This window comes from Xiphophorus maculatus, chromosome 18 (genome assembly GCF_002775205.1).
Source record: "Xiphophorus maculatus strain JP 163 A chromosome 18, X_maculatus-5.0-male, whole genome shotgun sequence".
Classification (NCBI taxonomy): domain Eukaryota; kingdom Metazoa; phylum Chordata; class Actinopteri; order Cyprinodontiformes; family Poeciliidae; genus Xiphophorus; species Xiphophorus maculatus.
In genome coordinates this window covers 18,533,029-18,560,639 of record NC_036460.1, presented here as the reverse complement: position 1 = coordinate 18,560,639, position 27,611 = coordinate 18,533,029, and the positions used below count along the sequence as shown (strand labels likewise).

The 27,611-nt window shown below is 36.9% G+C and overlaps 1 protein-coding gene across 8 annotated transcripts in view; it reads right to left on the bottom strand.

Annotated features, from left to right (window-relative positions):
- Nucleotides 1-13,368: 13,368 nt before the first annotated feature.
- The window catches only part of dync2h1 (dynein cytoplasmic 2 heavy chain 1), a 105,438-nt gene continuing 91,195 nt past the window's right edge, over nucleotides 13,369-27,611 (bottom strand). For all 8 annotated transcript variants that reach the window (XM_023351403.1, XM_023351408.1, XM_023351406.1 and 5 more), the window contains 5 exons: nucleotides 22,583-22,672; nucleotides 19,050-19,159; nucleotides 18,894-18,975; nucleotides 16,709-16,825; nucleotides 13,369-14,036 (listed from right to left, as the gene is read on the bottom strand). In XM_023351403.1, coding sequence (XP_023207171.1) covers nucleotides 13,875-14,036; nucleotides 16,709-16,825; nucleotides 18,894-18,975; nucleotides 19,050-19,159; nucleotides 22,583-22,672 — 561 coding nt within the window. In that variant the 3' untranslated portion in view covers nucleotides 13,369-13,874. The remainder of the gene's footprint in view (nucleotides 14,037-16,708; nucleotides 16,826-18,893; nucleotides 18,976-19,049; nucleotides 19,160-22,582; nucleotides 22,673-27,611) is intronic.

Sequence of the window (27,611 nt, the reverse complement as noted above, 5' to 3'; positions counted from 1 at the left end):
CTCATGTTTGTCCTGTTTAAACTTCAGATATTTAGTTTGATGTGATCCTCTCTGTTGAAGAGAAAATGAGAAAATTAAATAGATCTCATAATAACATAAACTCATGTTTATGTGAGGACAGAATAAAGGTAAAATGATGACAGGAGTTACACATTTAAACTTCCTTTAGTCTCCTACAATGATGTTTATCAGGATTAGCATGGTTAGTAGTGGTAACTTAATCATGAAAATTTAGAACATGCGTTTTTCGTCTCTGTATGACATTTTTTAAGTGCATGAATGCTGAGGTTAAAACAACCTGGTAGGCTGGTCAAACAGACATCTTTGTTAGTTTGACAATTTTTAAAAACATTACACGTCCCCTTGGTCAAAACAGAGGATATTAGGGCTCCTGTTTCCACCCCACTGTTTGGAAAACAATCTACAAATTAAGGACATGGTGAAAAATTTGCAACACGCGCAGGTACTGCTTCCCAAGGAAGTTCACCCCAAAAGCAGGAGGCAAAAATGCAAGACTCTAAAATTGAATTATCTGAATGAATCTAAACAAATTTCTTCTTCAGATACACAATTCTACTAGATTTTAACATTGCTGCGTGAATTTTTTAAGGGGGCAAAATTATGTCAAATCAACTTTTCTGAGCTTTACATGTTGTTACAATGTTATTCCCTCATCAAAAACATTCATGTTTAAGGAATCCTTTAATCTGACCTGGCAGCAATTCGGGTGGGCAAAACGCTTGGTCTCATCGAGTGTCGCCTTTTCCACGCAGCTTCTCCTCTGAACTGCAGTCTCCAAGTGAAGCACCTCACAGAGCAACCCTCCTTATAACTCCCCCACTCAGCTCCTACAGACTAGTGCCAGTAGCTATTAGCAAACAGCCGTTGGAACTGCACATCAGCTGAGCTTATCATACTTTTCAGTCCAACTCTCCGAAGAACAATCTTAAAAGCTTAAAAGAGGAACGTTCTTGTGATAATCTGCAAAAGGCAGCGTGTCGGGAAGAGCAGGAGCTTCTTAAAGAGACAATTTCAAGGTGTTAATTTACAAAGTCCAATTTCTTTTATCCTGTTTGGGATTTTTATAACAACTAAAGGTGACATAGTTATTTAGCTGTGCTTTAGAATGCCACTATATGTTTGTAAAGTACATAATACTGCACCTTAAAAAAAAAGACAAATTAGGATATCCAAATTTTTTTTTAACAACTTTGTCACATCTGCACATCCATATATTTTTAATCTTTCACCTTGACTAACCATGTCTGGATTTTCATTGTTTGATCTATCTGTATTTTGTTGTGGAAATACAAATAAATATAGGTGCTGAAAATCCCATGACCTTGACCCACCCCTCTATTACCAACTGTCTCTACTCATCTTCCTGAATGGCCTCCACTGGTCCATCTGTTTGGTCAGACTGCATCCGTCTGCCGGCTTGGCTGCATTTGTCTCCACTAATGAAGCATGTTAGTAGCAGAGACGCCGAGCTGATCAGTCCCTGGCTGCAACTCCTCATAGAATCACACAAACAAATACACAGACCAAGTGGTTGATGTAAGAGCATCAGGCACAAGAGCTCTGTTGCATTGGAGCTGCTGGTCTGAAAGTGAAGAGTCCAGGGGAAAGTGAGATTTCTTTTGTCAAGGAGAAGAAAAGTATTTGACTTTTTCTAACAAAGGTTTAATAAACTAAGTATATATGAAGGACAATTTGTTGAAACAAAAATCAAAAGAATTTCAATGTACGCCATGGATACAGCAGCTGCTTTTGATTCCTTGGGCAGAAGAGAGCTGAGCAGAACTACTTTGGGACAGGTTTCAGTAACACTCTGCTGATGCAACAATGACGATAAGGAAGAAAGACAACTCCGCTCCTTCATTCAAGCACACACACACACACGCACACACACACACACACACGCACACACGCACACACACACACACACACACACACACACACACACACACACACAAACATAGAAAGAAAGAGGTACTTATGAAGCTACACAAAACATACAGTGGTATATTATTTATGCAGATTTTTGCACATTTTAAAATGGTGCAGTAAATTCAGTAACTGGTCAAAATGTTTTGTTTTATAGGCTTTTCTTTTTTCTGTTTAAATAACCTTTTTGCAGTATTTGCGGCTGATATCCTGATTTGATTTCAAATGATCATTTACAGTAAAAAGTCATGGAAATTTATTAGAGGTCCTCAGAGACTTTGATTAACTTTAAAAAACAGAAAACAGAAACAGAAAAAAATGCTTTATCCACATAGGTCTAATTATACAAATACACATTTATAGAAATATGAGTATATATTTTAGATCTACGTATAAATAGAAATCATATCAATTTCTATATCTATGTATGAAAGTTGATGCGAGTTAAAGTATGTGTGCCTTTACTTTTTAAAATGGGGATTTTATTCCATCCACATCTAACTGAATAAATGTACTTAAAACTCAAAGGTTGGAATAAAAAAAAAGAAAACATTGTTTTGAGTTTATGAAGCTGCATTATGCATTCATTTATTTCAAAGCTTTATCCACCTCTCTACCAGCGAGCTGATAACTGTGACTGGGCCAGGATTACATTTCCATGTGGACTCCTACTTTATGGTCTAAATATATCCCTTGTGAGTACGTTAATTATTTTCTGTTTATTTAGCTCCTCTTTGGGGAAGTTTCCTTATCTCTAAAGATAATCCTCTCCTGTTGAGAGAAGAAGCAGAGGATTAATTATCATTTACCTGAACGGAAACTAAGACTACATACCTAGGAGATTGGAGGATGGTTGCACTTGAAGGGAGTTACCTTGCAACAGATTCTGCAAACATTGTCATTCTGTGCTGAAGTGATGAGAAGGTTTCTTTAACCAAAAAAACAAAAAACTTCATATATTAGAAGCCAACATTGGACAGGATTGTGTAAAAGAAAAAAAAAAAACATCCTTATTATGCTGACCACTGATGAATTACAAAAACTCCCAACCCTACTTTGTTGGATGGAATAGTGGTACTTTTCTCACCATTTGATGATGTTTGATTTGCCAGCGTCAGCACACAGATGCTCTGAATCGGCAGGCCTTCACAGCTTGATTGGTATGGACAGTTCCTGACAGCGCCTCCCTGCTTACAACACCACAGCCAAGGTCATAATGACGCATCCAAAATGTGAAATGGACACAGGTAAGAAAAAGAAAACAGTGCTTGTGTCACTAGCTTCAGAGATTACAGCTGAAAATTAGCCAACTGTGCAAAATTTGCATATTTACAAAAATGTTCACTAATAGTTTCTGTCTTTTTATGTTTTAAGAAATAAAACTTTAAACCCTACATTGGGACGCTAATGCGACCCATCACTCATACTGTACCAGTTATGGGAAGTAAGAAAGCTACCACAAGCAGCCTTCATGCAGTATCACCTTCACTCTGGGGTGCACAAGCGTGTGAGCAAGTGATCCACAGTTTGTCTAAGGGCTGGTCGACAATCTGTGGCCATAAATCTGCCTGGCTGTTACCACGGTGATTTACAGCTTCATAGAAACCATAAACATCAGCACTGAGCAGGTCCGCTGCCCTCAGAAGGCTGAATTAAGTGGTGAGAGTGTAAATTTGTGTGTGTCCCCAGCTTGGATGCGTATGTGTGTGTTTTCTCAAGGGCATCCCTGGCTGGAGATGAGTGTCGACTTTTGTAATTGGCCGAGGTCCTGAGGGGTGATTAATCTACGCCGGTCCATTGGCTGTGACGGCAGAGAGGAGGGGTTACTGCAGCTGGACAGTTAGCTGCTGTCAGCTCTCTAATCTGAAGCATTCTTCAATATTAGATGGAGGCCAGGCGATCACCAGGGCCAAACTGGACTCAACACTTCTTTGTCCTGCCTCCTAATTTAACTTTTTAAATATTTTGTAACCATTTGTCCTACTGAGGGTTTAAGGATCTTCTCTTGATCTTTCCCCATCTTTCAGTCTGCGACTAATTTATTTTCAGGAATTTATTTGAAAATGTATATTTACAACAATATTAAATATCCAATTTGTTGGATTATTATTGTGAAAAAGGTTATAGAGGATGTTCTAAAATGAAATTACTGAACGTTGTAATAAAGCTCTTATTTAACATTTCGTTGTACAGACAGAATTATGGTGCTAGATGTCTGTATGGTGCTACATTTCTTGATCATTCTTTTTTTTAAAAAAAAAAACAGGTTTTTGCCGAACAGCAACTTCACAAATACAGATTGATCTTAGGTGCTCAGGCCATCTGTTGAGCATCTGCACTGAATGGAAATAGTTTTGAAGAGACTGAAGATCTGGGTAAAAAAAGTTCCTTTTGAAAACATGTTTGGAAAAGTTTAATAACCCAATATTATTAAGCTTCTATGGAAAACATCAATAAAGCCAAGGTTTTATGTGGACACATAACACTACTGAGCTGACTTTCTAAATACTGTCTGAACTTTAAACGAAGGCTCAAATAAAGCTGGAAACACAGATCACAGGATATTGAAAGAATATATATATATATAATATAAAAGAAAATAACTGAAGAATCACATCAGTGGTCTTAAAATCCAACCCTCAGGGGCTGGTGTCCTGCAACTTTTAGATCTGTCTCTGGTTCAGCACATGTCGAATGGCTGGATGACTTCCTCTGCATGCAGTCAGCTTCTCCAGACTCCTGCTAATGACCTCATTATTTGAATCAGGTGTGTTGAAAGAGAGACACATCTGTCTTGGAAGCCTCCTGCAATAGAGCTTATTACGTTTTCATTAGCAATTCAAACACAAATTTCAGATTGGGAGGAATGCTGTATCAATGCATTTGAAACCTTTAAACAATTTTCCTAAATCTTTTTGTTTTGCCACACACTGTTGTAAGTGGTGGTTTTGTATCCCCATGTGTAGTTAGACTCATCTTTCGGGGCTGAAGCCCGAGATGTTTTTTGGCTAGACCTGAATCTCATAAAAAAAGACATTTAAATACATATTTGTCAGAAAAACCTTCACCGATCCTCTGAGATGCAACTATGATTCCTCATGTGTACTTTAATATTAATTAATGTGCTTGCAGAACGTAATTCAGTTAACTTCCTCTTCTCCAAAACTGTTATCGACTCTCATATTGCTGCAGTGACAGCTGAACTGAGCTGGTTCCATTGAATCATGTTCCAGGCTCAGAAACATATCTGTCATCATTTATCAAAACAGTGAGGTTTTGTTTTGTTTTTTCTTTTAGAGCAGATGAGCACCAGATTAGTTTTTCTCTTCTACAATAATTCCCCATAAAACTGTTGGGATATAGTGACAGTTTTATTATATAGGTCACACGCTTTGTGGATGGCACTGATTACAGAAAGAGCATGTTCAAACATATGGTGTTAGTCTTTTAGGCGCATGTTTTTAATACCAACTAAAGTAATACATTGCAATGATGACTGGAAGGGCTGTTTATTCCACTGCATTGGGTATTTGGACTGGATTTTTGATTTTTGGCCTGTGGTCCATATTTGACCACTGATTAGATGTTAATGCAATGAGTAAATGATAATCCACTAAATAATTTGATTTCATAGACAGTTGTAAGTGAAGTCATGCAATGTAATTATATAATTTTTATTCCCTTCACAATCTTTCCATAAGTAAAAAGCAGCATATAGTCACCTTCCTAAAATAATGGCCTAAGGCATTTTTTGCCAGACATGATTATTTTTGCCTAAAAGATATTTTTGGAAAAAGGTGGAGGTTTTTTTTTTACCCCCAAAAACATTAAAAAAATTATTATTTTCCATTATTTTAGGAAGCTGACAATCATCTCCTCTGTGTTTAAATATTGCTGAGCTGCTAAAGCTCCGATTCAATTCCATTACGACTGATACGTTTTCAATAGATGTTGATCTCATTTGTGATGTTTGATAAACAATGTAAAGCTAGATAGTAAAATTAAACTAAAGATTTTACTCATTTTCTAGCTTCTTTCTGTTTAAATTAGCACTTCCAAACCCATACAGATAGTTCTTTTTATAAGTTCTCAGTGGGATTTAATGTAATATTTACTACAGTAATGATACAACTGACCCTGTCATACACTCAAGTGAAAAACAGAGTGTCAGAACCAAAGAGTTTCATTACCTTAGAAGCCCAGTTATTTTGAACAGACGGAGAGGAAACAATATATCAACCAAGTATAAAAATTATTTCGGATTAAATGGTAGAAAGACAGCATGTCGAGATGGAGAGAATAGAGATGAGTCAGTGCAGAGAGAGAGAGAAAAAAAGAAAAAGTCAGACATTCCCCTGAAGTGCGTCTGCGTCTCCAGAGAGGATCACAGATTTGAGAGCAAGTGACCTTGTAGTCATCTGTCATCCCCTCTGACTCAGCTGGAGGCCGATTATCTCTCAAAGGGGAAAGAAAAAAAATTACCCACCAATACACAACACGTTTGAGCACAAAAACCATTGTACAGCACACTGAGGAGAACATATGTGTTCCTCACACATTCTCATTCACACCTCCACGCATACAGATATAGCTAAGGCATGAGGTAACTTCCTGCAGCATGCAAAATTTGTTTTCCACACAGAAACGACTGCCGCTCTCCCTCAAAATGTTCCCTAATTACAACAAAAGGGTTTCACTCGCTAACATCCCTTGAACTTTATTCAACTTGTCAGCTACTTTGACTTATGCACAGTATCTCATACATGACACATCAGAAGAAAATGAGAACATGTTTTGATCTAGATCTATGTTCTAAATTAAATACTGAGCAGAAGGACACGGTTCACCCCGGATAGATAACATTTATAACCACATCTAATGGCCTTCTCTAGGATTGCAATGCCATCTGTCAGCTGAAAATTTTGTGAGAATAAATAAATAAATTCCACAAGCAGCAAGATCAAGATCACTTGATCAAGGTCTTTTTGACCTGAATAAGTTTTAGAATGCCATCCAAAAAAATAAAAATATAAAATAAAATGAGTTATGGCAAGAAAGACTTGGCAAACCCAAGGAAAACTTATTGACTGCCTTCCTGGGTAGAACTGGGCTACTGAATGGAAAGGTAGACTTTAAATAAAAAACATTAAATAAAAAAAAAATCAAATTCAGTTCAAGTAATTATGTGATTTTTAGAAATGCTTGTGTCCTGTCAGTGAAAATGGTTTATATTTAAGAATTGCTGAATAGTCATTCCCTCTGGAGTAAATGGTCTTTAGTCATTGCAAACAAAAATGTTGAACTAGATGTCCAAATCTGTCAATTTTATGCATTTCTTAATTGTGCTTCCCTGATTGAACAATTTTTATCAGGTGAATCTGATGTTTTTTTTCTCTCTTTTGTTCCAAACAAGTTTGCACTTTGATTTGCATAATGCTGTGAAAAAAATTGAATAGCAGAGTAATAAAGTGAAGAAAACAGTATGCATTCGGTGTTAAGCACTCATTTATCTCACTGTAGATTTCACATGACTGTGGGAATAGTGTGTAATGCCGTCTTGAGCATTTTCAGGTGTACATGTTGCCGAGATTGGACTTCTTTCCATTAGAAAACACTTCCAGACTGAGCTGTCACAATGGATACATTACATAACCTTTTGACTATATTCTTCATAAACATGGTGTCAGGATTTTTATTTTGATCACTCTGACACTTTGAATGACACAAAGACTGATTAATTAACTATTCGTTTTTGAACAAGTGACACACTTTCGCAACTGGGTTTTGCAGTTTGTACTTAACCGTTTTGAAAAATGAACTAAATATCTTATATCTTAAATATCCTATCTTAATGGCAATGTGAGAAATACACCAAAGTGGCTGAGGAAAACTGTGAACAAGTAAGCAGAATATTTGAGGTGTTGCCCCCTATTAACTCAAATGTTGTGAATAAATCATCGGAGCCTTCCTGGACTGCTAAACGTTATAGTAAGCTTTGTGTGTAAATATCTGACTTTAAATAAATAGACAGTATCGTCTAAAAATCTTTTGCATATTTGAAGAATTTATCATAGATTGATAATTTTTAGTAATGTGAGCTGAAACACGAAACAGCCTGATTTATTGTCAATTAGTGAGAAAACTTGTATAATTTGATATAGTATATGGTTTCAACTTTCTAGCAAAAATAACACAATTTATTGATTTGATTAAACTGGTTAATGTTTCTAACCTTATGAAAAACACTCACTAACACTGCTTCTATTTACAGCATAAAATGCCCCAGGTAAGGTTTCCTACCTTCCACCTGAATCCTGGGAGCTGCACCTGCTGCTGCAAGGAAGAAAGGAAGAAAAGCCAAAGGGCAGAACTACCTTTCTCCCTAGACCCCTAATTATTTTTCCAACAGGCATAATTTCAATTTCGAATGTTTAGATTCATCTCTTCAATATGTCTATTTGACATTTCTTCTCTATGTGTAATTTCAATGCTACATATTGAACCATCTAATACAGCTGCACAATGTTATCAGAAAAAAACAAAACAAAAAAACAATTGAAAGCTTTCTTTTGTCACAGCAATGCATTTATTTGACACATTGTTCTAGTCCTTTATGTATGAAAGAAAGTCCTCATGATCCTGCAACATTTTATTTTTATACCTGACAGGGCGCAAATTTTTAGAGTAGGGGCTTTTAGTGTTTTAAATATAATCTGTGCTCTCTTCTACAGAATGGAAAAAGCCATTAGAGTAATGCCATAATGTCAGTAAGTAATGGTTAAGAATTCATGAGTCAAGATTCAATTTTATTAAAGTTATTCAGCCAGAGATTATACGCTGAAATTTACCATGATGGGTTTTGTATGTCTGAATGAAAGAGTTATGAAGTTAGACAAAATAAAACTATTATTGCGCTTTAGTCCAGATATGAACTCTGAGGCCTCACAGCCTGAGGGAAGAGACGGCTCTGATGCCTGCCGGTACAGCAGCAGATACTTATGTGTGGCTTGCCAGAGGGCAGCAGGGTGAACAGGCAGTGGCAGGTTTGTCTTTTAGTATCCTGTGGCCTCTGTGCAGACACCTCAGGTCACCAACGCTGAGACTGGCGTCCTATCTCTGGCTGCACACGCATCCCATGCCAGTTTATTAACTTTCCAGTTAGGACGCCACTGCATGTGCCCTGTGAGACAGAATGATGTAGTTCCTGCCAGGAGGGTCTGAAACAAACAATGTGACTTTTAACAGGAGCAAACCTGGGTATGAGCAATCTTTTTTCAACTGTGTTTAGGTTTGTAGTGACTTACTGTCTGTCAATATGCCCTTCTGTGTGTTTTACTTTGAGGGTTTACCAGCACTAAAGCGATGTAGCTGTCAAATCTAAGCACAGAATCTGTCAAACCCAGTGAAGGACAAGTGATAAGTTGGTTTACAGACATTTGGCTCTAAGAAGTACTTGGCTGAAAGAGAAACCAAAATATTAAAAAAGAACAAGCCGTCATTTATTTAGCTCAGACGCTAAGAAACAATTCCATGCTGCTGATAGATTTATGGGTAAACATGCTTAAAGAATGTCTGGAGTGACTAGTTACTAATTTAATTAATATTTCAATCAGATGTTTTTTGTATCAGACAGGAGTTCAAGTGTGTATCTTCATTGAGTACTAAGAAAAAGTAAAATTCTGCCTACTTGGAGGGTTCCTACATTGAAGTTTTTTTTTTTTACATTTGCCATATTATATTTACATACCCAGCAAAAATAGCTGAAGGTAAAACTAACAAGAATAAATGGTAACTTGCATAAAATTGACTGGTAGGAATGAAATGTTACAAATGTCATTTTTCTTTTTTTTTAATAAAGTTTTTTCTGTGTTTGAAATTTTTTCTCCTGGTGTTACAAACATCTATTCTCTAACAGTGTTTGTATAAACTAAAACCATTTAACTTTTCCTTTTTCCCCCCTCATTCAGTTATGCTTTCATTTCATTAGGGATCTCTTCCATTTTGATCTCTTCTGTTGTGTTTCCATCCATTCCAACTCTCTTCTTGTGCAATTTGTAATCTGCATTAGCACTGTTGGCTACATCAAACCCATCTACTGATGTCAGACAAACTGTGGCCTCTTCTCTTATCCAGCAGTTGTGTTTGGAGGGAAGCAGCAAAGTGACATGTTTGGACTGCATATTGTCCTGATAAACCGGCAATATCAATGCCAGAAAACCCAGAGAAGAGTCTCCAGTGACAAATTTAAAAAGTACAGATTGCATAAAATGAAAAAACAAATCAAGTGTCACTCATATTGTTTCCACTGAGTTAATTTAGACAAATGACATGATGTGCTCAGAGTGGTAATTTTACTTTCGCTGCCCTGTGAATGAGGCTTATCTGGGATTCTTTAAAAGTTAAAAAACTAAAAAAACTAAAAAATGCACCACTGTAGTTTTATGAACACTAACACATACTAAAGTGCTGTCTGCCACAAGCTAAAATACCAAGGTGTGGATATTTTATTGAGGAATAAATAATAAATGTGGTGCAGAGAATTAATCCGACCCCAATCGCAGCAGAATAGATTACATATCTGCACTGGAGGTAAACAAATGAAAAGTTCTAAGTTATGTTTTGTTTGTATTCCTGCATTTTAATCACTTCTATGGTTTGAAAGATGTGTATATGAGATATGTACATGAGAAATAAAATGTTTATGTCTGACATCCAAATGCAAACATAAGCAGTGTATTGTCTCAGTGTTTACAGCTCTAAACACAGTGAATGGCGGACGTCAGAGCAGAAAGAAGAGGGGAAGTTCAAGAAGAATAGAGAATGTCTCAAAGAAAAGAGAGCAATTAAAAATAGAGGCAAAGGGGGAGGCAAAATCCATTTTTTGTTATATAGTGAGAAATGATTGTAATGGGTATGCGTCTTGTTGTTTATGTAAGACTGATTTAAGACCAATTTTACCAATTTGCAGATGTAAATTATAATTTTGTCAGCTGGTTGTGTGCTGCATTTGAATTTTTCCTAAGATGCTTTCTGAGGTTTACAAACAAAATCAAACTGACTCGCTAAAGCAGGCGCTGAAGACCATCACAGGAAAAATAAAAAACACCCCACAATAGTTATTTGTGTTTTTTTTTTTTGTCTTTTTAAACTATGCATCTCTCATTTGTTTTAAAGACAAACCCTCTGAACACATCACCTTGGAAACAAGCCCCTGGTAAATTATTTTCTGTTTGCTGCAGTGCTTAATGTCAATTTTCCACCTCTGCTTGCAGGTTTAGTCCTCAAAGAATAAGAAACAGCTCTAAAACAGCGGCTGCTGTTTTAAGTAGTTTCTGAATTTCTGAAAAGCTTTTAGAAGACAAATAAATAACTCAGGTGAGATATCATGCATCTCTAGAAGTAATTCAGACTAGTAGTTTGGTCTTGCTTTTCGAATGACAGTCTGTGCTCTTATTTACAAGTCACTTTTGTTTTAAGACCTCATCATCCAATTTGAACAAGTAGTTGAGGTGATAACAGACACTAGATCCTCTGTCTCTTTAAAACATTAGATTTCATTCAACTTTCAAGCAGATAAATCTTCTCAAAGTGCAAACACACTATTAACTTCAACTTATGACTACAGACACTGAAGCTGCTCACTACCAGGGCATCATGGCACTAATGATCGAGGACAAACGACAACATGAGAAGTCCAAAGGAAAATTACTCTGGATTAAATTATTCAACAATAACATTAGATATTATAGATATATTACCCGTATTTCAATCTGGAGAGACTCAGACGGAGATGAGAAGACAATTAGAAGAGTTTATTGACAAACAGAATTTAAAGTCTTTGGCGCTCGGGCCCCGGCTGGGGATAACGGTTATCGCAGCGTTAGCGATAGGCTTCAGATGAGCATCCTGATGCTGTTAGGAACGTCATCCCCCAGGGCCCGGCACTGGTGGTGGAGGTTGAAGAAGGGTGCGGGCCTCAGGACCGGGCGAATGGAGGAGAAGGGGTGGTGGTGGGTTGAGCTCGGCTGGAGAGCGAAGGACGCCATGAATGAAGGTCCTTATCAGCTGGGACTTGGTCGGTGATTGGACGTGACGTGGCTTGGTCCGGCGTTGATAGGTCGACGATTGTGGGCAGGTTGCTTCAATTAACGGGTCCCGGTGGGGATGAAAGAGTCTTCCAGTTTGAATTTGCGCCTAGGCTTCATTTGTAAAAACACAGACACACACTTTTGGTGTCTGTGACTTACCAAAAGAGGTCACATGCTAACTGCCACTGAATAGCATAGACTTCCCTAAGAAAATAAATATTGAGGGGGTTTAATATTCTGAGATTTCAATCCAACCCTGATCTATCCACAAATTCTTTAAAAAAAATCAGATCTAACTTTGAATAGATTATTAATGTCTTTTGTTTTATAGTTACGATGTAGCAAATATCAGTTATGTGAAAGCAAATTTTGCCTGACCAATACTTATTCGAGCAAAATGTGGTAAATATGCACAAGTATGTTTGAACAAAGACATTAAAGCTCCTAAACTTGGACTTCTTGACATATAAACTAACGACAGCTTTACTTTTTGTCTTTGATGCACCCTTCCTTTATTTTAATACAAATCACTCATCACTAGTCCTACCTATCTTTCCTTTTAGCTGCTCTTTTCCTCTTAAATTATGTCAACTGTGCCACCCTTACTTTCCTGTTTCACTCAGGTTTTATTGTCTTTTATTACTTTTTCCTGTTGCCTACATGATCTATTTTCTTTCTCTCTCTCCCTACGTCCCCATGTCTCTTTCCCCATCTGACCCAGAGGGCCTTGTTTCACAGAAATCCAATCCTCTCACTTTTTTAAACCCGCTGTTCCATTCCGCTCCCATTTTGTCACACTGCAGTGCGCACACAAAACCCCGCTCCTCCCTCGTTTCAGCTCCTTTCTCTGTCTCCACAAAAACACACAAGCTCCCAGTCAAACACGAGCACAAACATATGGGCTGACATATTAACAAACATTTGTACAACTGCATTAACACGATGGAAACACTGGCCAATAGAGAAAGAAGAAGACCTAATTAATCCATCAATCAAATTTAGAGCTCTTAGTTGGATTTGTACACACAGAAACACACATCCACCTCACACTCTCCCATGTTGCTGGACATTCATCTCAGCTTCACTGACTCCATTCAACCTCGACTCACAACTAATCACACAAAGGTTAGGGACTGACTTGTGTGTGTGTGTGTGTGTGTGTGTGTGTGTGTGTGTGTGTGTGTGTGTGTGTGCGTGTGTGTGTGTGTGTGTGTATTTGAGAGAGGATCACAGTCTGCTGGCTTTTCCTGGTGATCTGTATTGTTTACTGTGGAAACATTTTGCCCCCTGACACTGAGGAACAGAGGATCAGCTGCTCTCTGAAATACACTGAAAATTAGCCGAGGGCTGATAAACGAACTAATTCTCATTTTGCAGAACCTAAACCATGACAAAACTCATTTGAATACATAAATCATGACATTTTGTTATAGGTTTATTTTCGATAAATAGGGTCTATAAATAACAATAATGTAACAAAATATTTTGAAGCAAAACATTCAGAATTAAAGCCTTTCTTTGGAATATAACATAACCTAAGTGTTTCTGGTGAATAAATAAGAATTCCCTCATTTATGAAATGTGCAGAATGTCCAGAATCAAATTTGATTTAACTAACAGAAGTAAATACATATAAATTCATCTGCAACCTAAGAACTGAACGATAATAATGCTTTTATTGTATTAAGATGTCAACATCAACCAGAGAAGTTAAAGTTTTTGTCTTATGTTACTTCTTGTAGCTCTAGCAACAAAATGAGAACCAGAGCTGGAGACTGAAGACATTTTTTTTTCTCTCTATCTGTCTGTGCTTGACCTGGTCATGACGATGACACCCTTTCACTGTTGTTTGAGAAAAAGAGCCGCTCCGGTCTGTATCCACTGGTTGAGGTTTGGTCCACAGGGCAAGGAGATGTGAGTGACCACCTTCACTCTCTCTGCGCTGGTGTACAGCGGCAGCCAGATGCTCTCCTCTGAATCCGTGGAAACAGTTGCAGAGATCTGGAATAAAAGGTAAAAGTGCAATATCTACATAAATATATACTGTATGTGCAAACTATGAGGGGCCGTTTAGGACAAAATTTACGTTTTGTCTCTCACACACTACCAAAAACTCTCGCATACTCCAAAAAAGTAGCCACGCACACTCCAAAAAATTACGTTTTGTCTCTCACACACTACCAAAAAGTCTCGCATACTCCAAAAAAGTAGCCACGCACACTCCAAAAAATTACGTTTTGTCTCTCACACACTACCAAAAAGTCTCGCATACTCCAAAAAAGTAGCCACGCACACTCCAAAAAATTACGTTTTGTCTCTCACACACTACCAAAAAGTCACGCATACTCCAAAAAAGTAGCCACGCACACTCCAAAAAATTACGTTTTGTCTCTCACACACTACCAAAAACTCTCGCATACTCCAAAAAAATAGCCACGCACACTCAAAAATTACTCACGCACATTCAAAAAATACTCAAATTGCGTATACACACACTACTAAAATGTCACACACACACACACAAACGTTAACTTTCTCGCTCACATACACTACTATCAGCTCGCGCACATACACACAAATGTTAATTTTCTCGCTCACATACACTGCTAACAGCTCGCACACACACAGACGTTTATCTCTCACATACACAAGACTAAAGTTGAACACACACACAGTACTAAGACTCGTTTTATGTATGTGTGAGAGCGAGACTTTTTATGAATGTGTGAGAGTCAGACTCTTTTTGAATGTGTGAGAGCGAAACTCTTTTTGAATGTGTGAGAGTTGTCACGGGAGAGGCGGGGCATAATTTTTGGATCAAACTGCGCATGCGTAGATCCTAAACTATAAGTTTCGATTGTTGACTCACTGTATGTTCTATTACTTAGTATATTTGTGCTTTTAAATATATATAGAACGTTTAACTTTCTTGTAGATTAAATGTGCTATAGAAATAAATGAATCTGATTGATTGATTAAAAATAGCAAAATTGCTGTAGTACAATCTGTCCACTGGGTGCCAGTATTACAGGAATTATTAACCGGCGCCAACTAGTGCCGAAGAAGAAAGAGTTTGCTATACCGAACATGGCTAACTCTAATTCGAAACGAGAGAGAATTGGTCAGGCAGCTGCCATTTTAAACACCGCTCCGGAACGGAACAGAGATGAGAGTTCTGAATCTACTGTAGCACTGCGGGCAGTCGTTGAATCGTTTAATGCGCCTGTCAAAGTGCTGGTTGCCTCCGGAGAAGATAGAATGGTGTTTAAATGTAATTTTTTTGAGTATGCGAGAGTTTTTGGTAGTGTGTGAGGGACAAAACGTAATTTTTTGAGTATGCGAGGCTATTTTTTGAGTATGCGTGAGTTTTTGGTAGTGTGTGAGGGACAAAACGTAATTTTTTGGAGTGTGCGAGGCTATTTTTTTGGAGTATGCGAGAGTTTTTGGTAGTGTGTGAGAGACAAAACGTAATTTTTTGGAGTGTGCGTGGCTACTTTTTTGGAGTATGCGTGAGTTTTTGGTAGTGTGTGAGGGACAAAACGTAATTTTTTGGAGTGTGCGAGGCTATTTTTTTGGAGTATGCGAGACTTTTTGGTAGTGTGTGAGAGACAAAACGTAAATTTTGTCCTAAACGGCCCCTCATAGCAAACCCTGCCTCTCGCATGTTGACTGTTGGAGATAGGCACCAGCACCCTGGTGACTCCACTGAGGATATGCTTGTAAGATAATGGATGGATGGATGAATGTGCAAGTTATAGACGGAATGTGTGTGAAATGTGAACACTGACAGCACTGTTTTTACACGTTTATCACATGGTTGTTTTTTATTACGGAGATCTGTACCAAATACACATTTGCTTGTGCTTTTTCTGTGACTTAAACAGCTTTAATTTGTGTGTACCACATGTGAATTTTAAATGTGGTCCAAGAAATTCACATGTGATTTTTAAATTTTAAATCATGGGATGTCACCATAAGGCACTGTAAAATAGCTTCAATTTTAGAGTTATTTTACTCCAAAATTGAGTAATTAAAAATTATTTAATCTGTGAATTTATGCATTAACTGGCAGATTTATTGTGTTGAAAAATAATTAGTGGCAGCCCTAAGAGCTGCCCTCTCCATTTTTCTAGAGAATATACTGCGTTGCCTGACAGTAAAGACTGCAACTAGTAACTCAGTAAAGGCATGTTTTACCTTTGTACCCACTATTCAATATCTGTAATGACATTTAAACGTCACAGATTAAAGTAGAATATAACCACCTTCCTCTCCTGTTTCCACACTGATTCTAATGAAAATGAGGTAGACACAAAATGCAAGTCCACTCAATTTGCACAGGCAACGGCAGTGCATTAACAAGGCTTTTGCTTGACCTATAAAACTGCTGACAGGATTGTGGAAAGAGAAGATTGCTCAAATAAAGGGTGCACCTCAGCTGCAATGTTAAAATGAAATCTTAAATGCACATTTAGTCTTTTTTAAGCAAATCACTTTGACTACTACATTTAGATAAAAATAATTAGCCTCTGAAATTTACTCAATGTGAGCAATTCTTTTTTTACAAGTTAGAATGTCAAACAAAGGTGAAGTAAATTGATTAAAGTCCAGCCAAGTCACAGAAAACCTTGCCAGCTTTGTGAATGTAAGAAGGTTTAACAACACTGAGCTACCTGTGGAGCCCAGGCCATGTAGCATGCTGGGACAGCCGAGACGCTGGGAGAATCGTGTTGGTTCTCACTTAAGTGGATCCCGTCAAAACGACATCCCTCCAACTGGAGGCCACCAACCTACAAATCCAACGGGAAAGAAGGAAACAAAATGAATCTGACTGTGATAATGAAGAGGAGAAACAGCATCAAAGAGAAGAGTAATGACAGCAGCATAGTTGGGGCTCATGCATTAAAATAGCCTTATGGAGCAAATATAAACTATGAAAGGGTGACGAACACTGAGGTCACTTGTTAAAGAAGTTGCAAACAGATCACATGAGAGACACTGTTTGGGTGACTCAGGGATTTTCCACAGAATGCCAGACAAAAGAAACCTTGGCACCAAATCTGACAAGCACAGACGACTAAAACTCTAAATCACTATAATCGGAGGAAGAAAAAAACAAGGGAGTGAGGGAGAGACAAATCTAGAAGAGAGATCATTGTGTGCATGCATTTATCTGTGCGTAAGAAAGCTCAACAATTATCCTCTCTCTCTTTTTGTGTGATGTTTATTTCCTTTCCCTCCCTGCAGCTGCAGACTCCACCCTTCCTTTCTTCCTTTGTGTAGTTTAGCAAAGTGCATCTTAAGTCATGCCAAGTTCTATTGGCATAACTTGAAATGAAACCTTACTTTAAAGTATAAAAGACAATAAAATTGCATCAACCTCTGTCACAGCATGAAGGACAGAAATATGCTGTGCTGTTAGGATGATTTACAGCTTTTTTAAATCTTAAATATTCCTGCCTGTCAAATATCTTAATCAAGCAAGACAGCTTTCAAAGACACCAGACATGTCTGTCTCTAATTATTGTGCAGAAAATATTTTGCTTTTTGTCTGATTCTATTTTCTTTTCAGTTTCTGCTTCAATCTTTGAAAGCCTTGCTTATTGTCTTTTGCTAAATTATTTTGCAATTATCTGTCATTCTACCATACACCATTTTGATTATGGTTCCAGTTTTCTGTAGCCCAGTGGCAGGATCAACTGTTGGCACACATTATCTGCAGTGTAATATGCGCAGCGTATAATTACACTTAGACTTTGACCTTATCTTCTCCAAAGACTCTGCTCTTCTGCAGACACTTTGGCTCGTCACTTTGACAAATTCAACACTAAGTCTAGACCACCCTTTGTCAAAATCTCGACTTTTCCAGATTTTAACCTAAGGAAACATCAATCCTAGCCTATGCCTTGGTGTCCAAACATCAAAGTTCAGCTTTCCCTCAGACCTGCAGCCATTTGAGAGATACCTGTGTGGGGACAAATGCCAGTCATAAATATTTTGTCCTTGCAAATCTGAAGGTGTAGGTCTGAATTGTTTTTTTGTAGCGTTGTAAAATAAAAGGGCAAAGAATTTAATCTTTGTGAATCCATTGAGAAGAATTGTCAAATTATTCAACCTGCAAGTCTCTTATTCATCTGATTGGTCAAGGTCAAGTCAATCACAAATTTCCTGATCCAATCGGATTACAGGTAGGTTTAAAGATAGTAGGTCGAGTTAGACGTCTGACTCCGCCCTCAAACAGTTTTAATTAGACAATCCTTCTCCTTTGCTCCAAATGTCTCATTTTACTCACAGACGTTTTACTCCTACAATGAAGTTACTTTTAAATTGGATATTTGACAGAGACATGTGGAGAATGTCTCTGTCTCTAATGTCCCTAAATGTTTATTTAAAATTAGGATTGGCATCATAAAACCGTAATGGAGAAGATTTTGTGGCATGTCAAGTCCTGTGGTGTCTTTGAAGTATTTAGTGGGGAGAAAATTCAGTGTCCAGTTGTGTTATAACCAGGTATGTTACTTTCTTTAACATCACAGTCTTGTTGTTAATACTTGACCAATGCCCCCAAGTGGTCAGATAAATCTCAGCTGATCAAATCAGACTGTGAGGAGTTTTCAAGTTTTGCTGTCAGTTTGAAGAATTCAACCTCTAGAAACAAGTGAAAAATCTGCATAGGATAGAAGGAGATTATGAATTATTACTCTTGATCATTGTTGATATATTTGAGTCAGAGTTGCATTGATTCTTTAGTATCAGTGCAAGAGTATGTGCAATTTACATGATATGTAAAAGAAATTGAGCATGACCTTCATAAATAAAGTCATTCAAACTGACTGTCAGCTGCTACATATACTCTACCTTGACTTGTAGCTTGGCCTGAGCAATTGGACTCCTCCAGGAAGAGACAAACACCAAACTATCCATGGAACAGCCTATGGATCTGAACAAAAAATGAAAAAAGTAATGCTTTAAACTGTGATTGGCTCACATAAACATGCAAACTTTCATTCCTACCTGGCCGTTTCTTGTCTCAGAGCGTTCAGGAAGGTATCAGGGTGGAAGAGCTCTGATAAATCAAGAATGTCAGAGAGGAGAACCTGTCTGCTCGCACGTTCAACCCAACTCTGTGTAAAAAATATACCAAGAGGCACACACAAAGACACAAAGATTTATAAATCTTTTAGAAAATAAACAGACTCAGATAATATATAATTCAAGCATTACATCAATTTTCTTCAAGTCAAAAAGAAAAAGTTTACAGGTGATTTTAATATGAGAGTATTTACAATGTACCTATACTAATAAAATTGCTTGGATTAAAAATTTTAAAAAACTATTTACCACTGAACAAGTTTAACGGTATTATTTGGTCATAAAAATGTTCAAAATGAGTCAATCGGCAACCTGACAGTCCATGTCTGAGTTAGATAGTACATTAGAAATTTAAACTAATAAAATAGAATGAATATTTAATATAAATGTGTGATTAATAAGCTACTCCAACTTTCCTTGCATTTTTTATTACCACACAACAACCTGAAAATACCACAAACACAATAACCTGCTAATGAGAACATAATGCATAACTAGAACAACTATTATTGACCTGCTTTTAATCAAAAGAATCCAAATTGTTTTAATTTTCAGCAATCAATGTCATGTGACAGTCATCCCCAGAAAGAAAAATAACAGCTAGGCATTTTACTGCTCTCCCTATGCATTGCTAGGCAGGCCCCAGTAAGCATAGAACACAGGGCGCTATAGACATGCAGAGTAGTAACTGTTTGTACAAAAAAATACATAAACGGAGAGAAAGGGATCGAAGGAAAAACAGAAATAACCAGTATGTTATGAATATTTGCATAGCCAGAGATAAGAGCCAGAGATAAGAGTCCTATGAGCCTTATCCATGATGGTGATCTAGGGCATCAGATCAGACATCTGCTTTGATTAGATAAGCAGCTTCCTTCTGTGTCACTGCAAAAAACCATTTAGTTTTGTCCCCAGGACAACTCATCGGGTAGAACACTGTCCTGCTTCTTTGCATCTTTTTTTAGTTACATTGATGTTTTTGGGAAAATGCTGCAGGACTTCAGAAATGAAGTCACTGGAGCATATTTTTTATTCTTAGAGCAAAGCATCTTTTCATTTATGCACAGACAACAAAAGTGGAAAGATGTAAGAATCAATGTTTGATTGCGGTCTCCATCTACTCTCTCTTCCTTTAAACGACTGTATTTAAGCAACTGCACTGGCTTCATCATAGCGTTTAAATCAGGCATAAAACATCCAACACGACGAACACCGAGCATATAGACACTGTGTCCGAGTCAGGGCTGTGAGAATTAGCTATTCAGTGTGGTACGCTTCTTACAATCTAACTTCTCCACCTTACTTTTTTTCCTTCACAAGGTAATCTTCATACTCGTCTATTTAGATAGATGTAATTATATAATAATATAAAGTTGATTAATACAATTTCATTGCTTTGTCTCATTTAGCTTTCTCTGTGCTGTAGGTACTGCAAGCGTATCAAAAACGTCACAGCAGCCTAAACTCTGGGTCATTAACAGACCAAAATCTGTCACAATCAAAGTGAACTCATTTTAATCTTTGTTAGCAATGGGTGATTTTTGGCATGGTATCAGTCTGTATTAGAAACTGGGCAATGATCGGCTTTGACAATTTCATGGTTAAGTAGCTCTGACTAGTGATCAACGAGTAGGAAACAAAAAGATCTAATATATGTTTTAATTTAGCTAACACACCCTATATAAATGCTAATGGTCACATTGACATGACAGACTTTTGGGTAAAAGTTGTTGCAGCAGAAAAAAAAATTAATGGGAAATTCACAAAGCAGAGCAATCTCCATTTATTGCCCTGCTTTAAATAAAGGTTTAAAGAAGGGCAATAAATGTGTTTTGAACACATAATTAGCAAACAGATTCTCATCAGGTCTCAGTTATTCTTTCAGTAGCCATAAGCACAACATGTGGAATGAAATAATAAAACAAAATTAATGTTTTTTTTTTTTACTTTTTTGATTAAAATTTGCATAAGTTATGGGAAACTCCAAATTTTGACCTGACATAATGCTCCTTAAAATGTGTAAGAGCTACGTCTGACTGGAGAAATCATGTTGGAAGCTTTTAGAAGTTTGTTTTTTTCTATGAATGTGCATAACACACCCACCCACACAACCTTTGTGTTCCAGAATAACAAGGAAATTGCTATGGATCTAATTTACATAAATATAAATTAGTGTGTCCCGGTTTTTCCCTAAATCAATGCATAATACCTCAGTTACATATGTGTTATATATATCAGAACAGACACTATTTGCTTGTTGAAGATATTTTAGAGCAGATCTCCCTCACCTTCTACTTACAGAATTACAAAGATGCCCAAACTCAAATTTTCTTAAATTCAGCACCAGCAAATATCTTAGCATATGTGCCCCTATGTTTACAATTTTAAGTATACTGAGCAAGTCAGTCTAAGCACAAAAATTGCTAGAAATGTGTAGACCTATAATTTCTAGAGAGGCTCTGCAACAACAGGGAGAAGATCAAAGAAAGGCTGAATATATTACATCAAAGTTCTTCTGATTTGTCTAAATTAAAGATTAGTAGGTTAGGGCTTTATAAAAAAACAACAAAAACAAATATTAGATTTTTGTCACAAATTATCTTATTGGTACAGCTCTAACTTCGAGGAATATATGCTAAAGCTTGGCAGTGTGTACTAATTATACACAGGTTACTTGGGGTAGAGTTAAAACATCTGAGCTTGCTTATTGCCAAGGTTGATTCATATGTCCTGGGACACTGTGCTGCTGGCTCTTGGTTCTTTAGCAGCTCTGGATGGCTCTGCTTTGATTAGCTGAGAGAATACAGAAAAGCTGCTAACACAGTTATCACTCAGCACTGATGAGCTGAAAGAGACAGTGAAGGACACTGCAGCCTCCAGACAGACACACATGAAGACAGATAGAGTTCAGGTAGACAGTGAGGCTAGAATAAAGGATAAAAAAGAGAAGTGTCAGGAAGACATATGCACAGAGAAGGACAAGCAGTCCTGCAAACGGAAACAGGCACAATGCTTTGCGATGCACTCCAATAATGAAATGCATCCACACAGAAATGAATTATTTTCAGATGCCTGAGTGTCTGTGTGTGTAGTAGTCTGTTGGAGCATATTGAGGTAGGCGTGTAGTCAGACACAGCTGAGAGGAGAACCCTTATTTTCTGTCACTGACCTAAGAGTGAGACTTCCTACACCGTTCTGCTTTCAGATAATGTAGAAAACTGAAATTATTTCTCTGGTGTACTAATTAATAAGTACATCTACAAATAACTACTATGATTATAAATCAAACTTTAAAATCCTGCATCCACAGCATTTTTTGGATGAATGATAAATAAAATAAAAAAGCATGTAAGAAATTTTAAATGCTTTATAGCATCCATTACTGGGCAAAAATCCTGAGCTTGCAGTTTTTAAGAGGAGAGCATTCATTCCATGTATGCACACTGTTGCCTTACCTGTGTGGCTAGAGCCCGTGTTACAACAGCTCTAAGGTACTGCATAGGCTCCTCTGGTCCTTCCCATTTATTCTGCCATGTTATAGGACACTGACACAATGGTGAACACATAGAAAAAGACAGAAAATTAGATCTTAGACGATATAATGAAGAAATCACCCCACCTAATATGTAATAAATGTTACTACAGTATTTATTTGACATTAAAAACATTATAACAAAAACACTCTTATTCTCTGCTCTCTCTCTCACTGATAAAATCATTTGCAATTATATCTAGACATAACTGAGAAGCTTTAACTGTGTTCAGTTGTTCTTTAATTGCTCCTAATACTTGCTTCACAAAAGTAGATTTAATATTTCACATGTTTTTTATGTATCAGGTAACTGCACACCCTCCTCCAATACATAATCATACACGTAAGTAAATAAAACATCAATAAATCATCAACTCAAGTCATATCATGCTCAGGCTGTCATTACATATAGATAATGCCTAATACATTCTATTATAATAGAATGCATTTGAACTATATTGCTAAAGCAGAGAGTGGAAAATATTGCTGCATTATGCTTATAACATTAATTTTAGATGATAACTCAATAATTTCCTTTTAATGTGTGACTTGAAAAGCATTGTAAAGGCACAGACAAATGTAATAATTTTTTATGTTGGTTGATAAGGAGTGTCACTATTTTCTTGAAAGCAAGTAGTCCTTGAGTTACCCGGGAATGTTGATGGAGTTTACTTCTCATTAGGCTGGTTGAGACCACTCATTTGCAAAAACCACTGAAGAAGCCGCAACTGCTTTTAAATAATTAGTGTAGCAGCATTGTGGGTACTCATTACAAAAAGAAACAGTGACAGTGTCAGACAAATTGGTTTGGAAGAACTGTGAGAGTACCAGGTTAGCTAACTGTTTACTGCTAACGGTATAACAGTTGGCATCTCATTTATAGCTTCCAAGCTGCACTACATGAAAGGGTCTCTTTAATAAGTATGGGATGTATTTGGTTGTCTCTTCTTCAAAAGCTAAAATACCAAACTAAAATATTCCTAAATGAACAAAGATTTAAAAAAAAAAACAGTTTGAGATTTGAGACCTTTCTTCTCCGATATAGAAAAGATATAGAAAAGAATTAAACTGATCTACAGACTAAAATATTCTACAATGTTCACATTTCTAATTAAAACAGTTTGTGATTTGATACCATTTCCATATATTTAAACTAAATGAGAGACAACAGTTATGTCTCAAACAGCTAAAGCATCCTGCAGTACTTACTGTGAACTCTTGGACAAAAACAAAGAAATGTCTAACACTTATACAAAAATATAATTATGAGACTACAGATTGTGAGTTTGGAATAATCCGAGGATCGATATCAGAAACTAATTAGGATGACACTGTAAAGTAGAAGTTAACGTTTAGTCTGTGTCAAGTCTAAGGTACAAGCAAGAGATTTAAAAATGTTCTATAATCATTTATCATTTTGAAAAAAGATGCCAAAAAACAACAATAACCGAAAAAGGGTGGTACCTAAACTACATTTTTTGATAATTTGATCAATAATATTTTTTAACTTATTCAAGAACCTAAGTTTTTCCAGAAAATATCGATATTCTTTAATTACAGCTGGTACTGAAAAGCTCAAGGAGGCCAAAGACTGCTTAACTTCTAATAAAAAAATGTCTTACCAGCATTCAAATTATTGACCTTTACCCTAACTAAAGGCAGTGCAGATATTTATTGCTGTTTTGCAGTACTGCTTACCACTCTCCTCTGATGGGTATCTTGGCCACTTTCCAAGCAACTAATTATGTTTTACTGCACAGCTGAGCAGAGTGGCAGTGGAGCTGATCTCTCACAGCTATGCATACCATACTTTTACATTATTACAATCCCAAACGGTCCATTTTCCAAATAGATAAATTACCTCTCCAGCTCATTCTGATCCTCTTCCCCTAGTTGAAAATGGCCCAATCAGTGACGGCTGGTTGAAGCCTGTGATCTGACACTTATGCATCATAATGTTTTCTGAAAAGTCTCCACAGTTCATTTACAAACAGGCTTTCTGATGCAGTGGCAACCATCTGCTTACTAGATAAATATTAGATGTAATTAGGTCTTTTTGAAGTAGTAGTTGAGAAAGTACTGCTTCGTGTCTTTTAGCTCAGAAGGTCATAAAAAACTCACTTTATTTGGTTTTATTAGTAACCTTAACTTAAACTGTTCTGAGAAAAACAAGCTCTACAGAGGCACCAAAGTCAGCATAGCTATAAAAAAATTATTTGCATTGGGTGACTTCATTTCAGTTTGTCACTGTGTGTCCTCTTTGTACTGCTGGGGGAACATTGGCTTACAACGGTGATGTCTAATGCATTGCCAAATGTGGCTACAAAAGTCATCAGATGTTTGATAAAAAATTGGCAGCAAATAAATGTAGTGTTCATCTAAAATGCCCTGGCCTGGCAATTCAGAAAAGCACAATCAAAGATGAAAGTCACTCCTGTTTCTCTGAAGCTCTAGAAACCTTTTTTTTTTACACTTCTCATTATGTGTTTGATACAGTGACATGCACATGTACATGAATCAGTCATGATTTTTTTATTTACCATGGACAAAATGCGTACCCCTTCTGATTAATAAAACAAAACACTTAAAATTACCCAATAGTGTCTTGTAATAGGAACATCGGTGGTAGACCTGTTAACTTTTGTGGGTTTTCAGTTTAAATAAAGTTTGACACACAAATCCTAAAAAATCATCAAATTAGAATTTTGGGCATTTGATGCTCTGGTGACTCATTGTTGCGCTCTTTGGGTTTTTATGGGAACTTTTTTCAAAGTCTTCAGCTCTTGTGCAGGAGGAAGAAACTCTACTGGCTGGGTGTACATGTGAGCAGATTAGCACAGGGGTCTCAAACTCCAGTCCTCAAGAGACAGTCCTACAACTTTTAGATGAGAGCTTAATCCTACATACCTGATGAATCAAAATATTTCCTAAAAATGCATCAACTCTCTACAAAGTTCTAAAATATAAGAGTCAGGTCTGCTGAAGCAGAAACAAGGCTAAAATTTGAGGACGCTGGGCCTTGGGGAGGGGAGTTTAGGACCACTGCTTTAATTTTCTCAAAACCTGTTAGGATAAGTGTTGTCAAAATGTGACTGATCATGATGGATATAGATATCATAAAACAGGTTTAGCCAGCAAACACGGTAATGCTACTTTAACCATCAGTGCTCATAAATGTGCGGCTTAGCTATACAAACATACTACCTGAGAATCGCCTGATGTTAACAAACCGTTCTTTATCCGGTGCAATCTGTTCAGCCACCAGAATGTAAACTGGCTTCATTAAATAAATAGTTAACTTCCATTTGGAAATGTTTTAACACAAAAGCTGTTATTAAACTGGTTCTGGTCTTGCCATGCATGCTTACATTTTGAAAAACAGCTGTTCTATAGGTTTGTATAAGAAAAAATGGAAATAGAAATTTTGTGGAACACCAAGCAAGTATCTATATTAAGAAGCGAGTGTGTAACACTACTTTTATATCATTGCTGCAATATTTGAGTAGCCTTTGAGTCAATTCTGTTGCAGTGAAGTACATTTGAGGTACATCTTGGCTTGTGAAAGCCATGATCAAAAATTACTGCAGCATGAGGACATGTCCAAAAACTCTGGGGCAGTCTGGTCAAATTGTGTGCTACAGTAAGCCCCTTTCAAAAAGCACTTTGACATAAAGACACACTTATGCTGGCTCCATGTGTTGTGTGAAAAGATTAAGGTGCAAGGGGGGGTTGAAGTCAACTTACCATTACTTCACACCTCAAATTTACCTAGTAAAGAAGTCACAGCTGTGTACCAGCTGGCTTGTAAAATGGTAGCTTGTCATTGCAGCTCCACTGTGTGACAGTGTTTACAGAGACTATGTGGCCAGCTGGGTTGGGATTCAAAGCAAAAACACAGATAGCAGCTCTGTGTACTGCATGTTTGACACATAATGTTTTTTCATCAAACAGACACTGGAGAAATCATGATGAATAGCATAAACTCAAATGTGTAGTAAAGCAATGCCAGAGTTTTATTTTCCAATACATCAATCAATCAATCAATCAATCAATCAATCAATCAATCAATCAATCAATCAATCAATCAATCAATCAATCAATCAATCAATCAATCAATCAATCAATCAATCAATCCCCTATGCCATTGTATCTTCTTCTTTCTTGAAATGACAGGCAGACACCCAGCAGTGTGGCAGGGACGGTACAGATCCCGTGGAATATCTTTTCACTCCTACTCAATTATCCCTCCATTAGCAAAGAGTGATTAACATATCGATATTACTCTCACAATTACGTTTTCCTAACCATTTCCCAACTATTTTGATAATGACAAAGAGATACCATACATTATGCTAAATAAGGCCAGATAAAACTTCAGACACTGACACTTGTTGTGGCATCAATGATATGATTTCAAACATTAGGAATGGTGCAAGCAAAAATTGTGCAAAATTAGAACTATTTAAAACCTTGAAACAGAAACAATGTCCAAGTAAAAACAAATCAAATATGGTGTTGAATCATAAGCTTGCCAAATGATTTTTTTGGGGGGGTTTTGTCACTTCTTTTTATTTTTTATTTTCTTATACAATATACTGTATCCATATTTAGGATCGACATTGGATGTTCAAAAGATGGGAATTTAATAGAAAAAATTAAATGTCAAAATAAATAAATAAAAAGCAACACAGATATACAGGTCCATGTGATCACTAAACCACAGAAATGTTCAACAACTGATCCTAATCTAGGGATCTTTAAAGAAATGTTTGTCGAAGATTATTGGAACAAAATGCACTTGAGAACTTATCTTAGCATTTTTTAGATGTCTTTAGGACTAGACTTTGAAGTATAAAAACAATCATGTTGACAGATGAGTTCAGATTTCAATTCTTCTAGATAGAAATGTGATGGGATGTCTTATGCTAAAAACCCATGAATTTGACTATCTC